We start from the raw sequence: 4555 nt of genomic DNA on the forward strand, positions 1-4555 counted from the left end.
GCTGCTTAAATGGAGTATTCAAAATACCTCTCTTCAGGCATGGTTCTTTCCATCTCAATATTTTTCCTTATAAAACTCGAAGACAGAGAATGAGAGAATTTAGTTGGCATTTGTATAAAGTCATCTATCTTCCTGATTTTCTATGCATTATTTTCATTTTCCAATTCCATACTAATTCAACGACATTATCCATTCCTGCATTATATCAATCATCATTTCACAATCCATCGTTCATATGTCTAATCCACTTATATAAATATACCTATCTGCATGCACACATATATCTACTAATAATTTTAAACTCTAGAGAGATAGGTGGAAGAATAGTTATTAATTGATTGTAGAAGAGTTAATTGAATAGATGGAAAACAAAGAAGAGAGAGATTAATAAAGGTGATTAGCATGGATGTAATTATATTATACTATATTTTTTCTATGGGTATATTATTATCTGATAAATATGGTTTCGGTAAATAGATATATCTAAGAAGTATGTTTAATATTTTTTATAAGGTAAACATGAAAAATCATATAACCCTGTCGGCATGTGACTCATGTTGAACAAAGTGCCTCAAATAGGCTGTGATAAGAAACCCCAAAGAATCATGTTTTGATATGAATCCAGCTGATTTTTGTGCAATATACTATGTTTACAAAACCATTTTCATTCAGATCAAGCCAAGAGAAGTACTAAAAGTTCCCTGCTTTGAATAACTGGGGGTGAACACAGTGATTGTTGTCCTGATATTTGATGCATAATTCAGGGGTGAGGACCCCTGAATTTTACTTAGATATCTCTGACATCCCTAGTAAGGATTACTTATGCAGCCATGATGTGAACCCCCTGATTGTTAGTGTGATATAATACTAAGGGATTCATTATGAAAATTTAAGAGAACTTTTTCCCCCAAATATCTCCAACTATATGTAATTAATGTATACGCAATAACGGCCAAATGATCAGCTTTATCCATAAACACAATACTGCCTTAGTAAGTCAAAATACACAGTATATCTGTATATTTTAATATCCTTCTCCAATATCCTTTGGAAATGGATATTCAGAATACATATGTAAATACTTAAGACCTCTGTCTTACGACTTTATCATGATGTATCTGGAAAGTTTTGAGTGGATGAATTTTATTCAAGGCCTTCTCCTATTTGAACTCAATTATATTTCTCTTGAAAATGCAAAATATCATGTATAATATTCAACCTCTAAAAGATCATTTACATTTGTCCTTCTTAGCAAATTTGTTACTCATCTTAGCGACTCTAGTGAGCTAATAACCTTTATTAGCCTCCAAACTTAATTATTTATATCATTCTAGATATTATAATTAAATAGTAATTTAACCCGACTGATAGGATGAGATTACTGCCCTAGGGTGCCAAGCTATAAATTGGGCTCTCGAAGATAAAAAAGTACTGTAGACTAACTCATGGAGCCTTTCTGACATAGGTTCCCTCGGATCAATTCTATAAGAATGTATTTAAGCAAACTATTAGAATGAAAATGCAATCATTATGGTAACATGATTATTCATTAAATATATTTCGTATTGATATTTAATGCGGCAAGTATTTGGTGCATTTGTTCAGAATTATGCTTGATGGAGTATTAATATGATCGATATTACAAGAGATATTAAAAATGAAATGATGGTCCTGAACTGCAATTATATCAACTACATTGTACAGTAGCACGTCAATCAGGTCTAGTGGGAGATTGTTGATGTTGACCTAGTTGACTGGCCAGGTGTAAGGGCATTATCGTCATCTTTGCCAGTGAAGATTGTCCATTTCGGGTTTATTGGTATTGAGGTGCTCCACTGATAATGCCTATCTCCTTACGGAACTTTCATCTTAAAGAAAATGTTACTAGGACTCCTCATATTCAGTTCTAGCTGTTTATCTTGTAGTCCAGGACAGTAAGCCATAGAGAGAGCTACTGGTCTTGGTAAGCTGCTTAATCCAACAGAGTTCCTCTCGTACGCGAGTCACCAGTCATAAACGGGAGGCGGTCATGATTGAAAATGACAGTTATTATGGCCACAGAGTAATTTCATCGTCTTCTTCGGTATTTTCCGGTAGAAAATAAATAAATCAAACATCGTCACTAATACAAGTACAAACCTTTTCAAGGCCTTCTGAAGCAAACGTTCCGAATGCGAACGACGGAAATCGGGGCACTCGTGCCAGTTTAGGGCAAAACACCTTCAAGGCCAACAAGCCCCTAATATGAACAGAAAAATATCTCGCTGATGAAAATCAACTGTATCACAACATTCAGTTCAGACTACAGCGAAAAAGCAAGCAAAGGAAGAAACCAACGCAGAGTTTGTAGAAACAAAAAAAATTAAATGTAAATGACTCCGTTTGCACTTGATTATACTCTATTTCTGGAAATCTCTTCTACGTGACGATGTGGATTTGTACACGTTGGCAGCCACTGCAACTTTCTTATTACACCTTTCGAACGGAAAATGCTAAAAAATAAGAGATGGAATAGACAACGATGATCCACTACAAACTCAAGCTCTCGCCAAAGTTTTCAGAAGCTTCTCCTGACTCGATCTTTTCTGGTTTTGACACCCAGTCAAGAGGCAAATTCGGTAAGAAAATATGAAAAACTTTCGTCCCGCCTTCAACCTGTGTAGATGTTTACTCAGAATTGATGAGAAAATAAATAAAAATATAAGAGAGAAGAGACTCACATGATAGGGAAAAGAGGTCTCGCAAGAAGAAGAGCGGCAGGGGAGGTCTTCTTCGGAGCGGGGTAGCAGAGGCACTTCACGGGCGGTTAGTAAATCGTACGGCTTGTCTCTGGTGTATACGATGAGTGTAATTGGGATATTTGTAAGCGATGATATAAAAAATCCCCCTTCGGCACGATGACTTTCAGACGGGCAGCCCTAGGCTGATTGAAACAAAAAGGACTTTTTGTGTGATGAGGTTAGTTGAATACCTCCGAATTTTACTCTGGTGCTCGAGTTTCAATCCTTTAATGAGTCCACCCTTATTGCAAAAGGAGCTCATGCGTAATGGGGTTGCAGAAAACGGGCCATAGTTTTCCGCACAAGTTATTGACGACTCGTTCCGACGACGCTTCGGACTTGCCGCCTATATTAAATTAAAATTACAAACTTAGAAAGACGGCATGACGGCGGCCCCGACATCAAGGGAAGAGATAACTTAACTCATGAAAGCTAAAAGTGTTAGACGTCAGGAGAAATGTAGCATGACGATGAGACCGAAAACAAAACTGTGAAAATCAATCGAAAAATACAGATAACGAAGGAAAAATGTACAAGATGATAAATGAGAAGAAAAAGAACAATGATAATAAGAAGTAGGAAAATATAAAGAAGCAGATGAAAATGAATAACGATAAAAAGAAAATAATAAATAAGCAGAGAGAGAAAAAAAGATAATCACAATGAAAAAAACTCAAGAAGAAAAAGCAGAAGAAGAGGAAGAACAAAAAGAAAATAAAGCAGAAGAACAAAGAGATAATGATGCTGAAAAAATAAAAACAAAATAGAAGAATAAAAAACCAGAAGAGGAAGAAAAATAAGAGGAGGAAAGAAGAAGAAGAAAAAGAAGGAAAAAGAATAAGAAAAAGGAGGAGGAGAAGAAGAAGAAGAAGAAAAAGAAGAAGAAGAAGAAGAAGAAGAAGAAGAAGAAGAAGAAGAAGAAGAAGTAGAAGAAGAAAAAGAGGAAGAAAAAGAGGAAGAAAAAGGAAAAGAAGATGAACAAGAAGAATAAGAAGAAGAATAAAAAAACCAGAAAGAGAAGAAGAAAGATAATGATAATAATAATAATAATAATAACAATAAGAAAGAAAAGAATAAGAAAAAGAAGAAAAAAAATAGAATAATAATAATAGTAAGAAAATATTAGTAATAGTAAGAAAAAGGAGAAAAAAATAGGAAGCCAAAGAAGATGAAAAGTAATAAAAAGAAAGAATAATAATAATAATAAATTGAAGAATAAGAACATGAAGAAGATGAGAGGAAGAAGAAGAAGTAGACAAATGAGAACAAGATGGATAATAATAAGAACAACAACACCAAGAACAACAACAACAAAAAGAAGATGAATAAAAAAGACGAGTGAAACAAGAGCAGGAGGAGGAGGAGGAGAAAGAAGAAGAAGAAGAAGAAGAAGAAGAAGAAAAAGAAGAAGAAGAAGAAGAAGAAGAAAAATAAGATTAAAAAAGATAAATGCAAGAAGAAGAACAAGAAGAAGAAGAAAAAGAAGAAGAAGAAGAAGAAAAAGAAGAAGAAGAAGAAGAAAAAGAAGAAGAAGAAGAAAAAGAAGAAGAAGAAGAAAGAACAAGCACAAAAACAAGATTAAAAAAAGATAAATGCAAGAAGAAGAAGAAGAAGAAAAAGAAGAAGAAGAAGAAAGAACAAGCACAAAAAGAAGATAAAAAAGATAAATGGAAGAAGAAGAAGAAGAAGAAGATGAAGAACAAGAAGAAGAAAGAACAAGCACAAAAAGAAGATAAAAAAGATAAATGGAAGAAGAAGAAGAAGAAAGAACAAGC

General features: G+C 34.0%; 1 protein-coding gene across 1 annotated transcript in view; it reads right to left on the reverse strand.

Annotated features, from left to right (window-relative positions):
* Nucleotides 1–2271: 2271 nt before the first annotated feature.
* The window catches only part of LOC144703281 (uncharacterized), an 8520-nt gene continuing 6236 nt past the window's right edge, over nucleotides 2272–4555 (reverse strand). Inside the window, exons 5-7 of the mRNA XM_078575421.1 lie at nucleotides 2972–3126; nucleotides 2721–2829; nucleotides 2272–2655 (exon numbers count right to left, since the gene is read on the reverse strand). Of these exons, the coding sequence (XP_078431547.1) occupies nucleotides 2530–2655; nucleotides 2721–2829; nucleotides 2972–3126 (390 nt within the window). The 3' untranslated portion in view covers nucleotides 2272–2529. The remainder of the gene's footprint in view (nucleotides 2656–2720; nucleotides 2830–2971; nucleotides 3127–4555) is intronic.

This window comes from Wolffia australiana, chromosome 5, assembly GCF_029677425.1.
Source record: "Wolffia australiana isolate 7733 chromosome 5, ASM2967742v1".
NCBI classification, from domain to species: Eukaryota; Viridiplantae; Streptophyta; class Magnoliopsida; order Alismatales; family Araceae; genus Wolffia; species Wolffia australiana.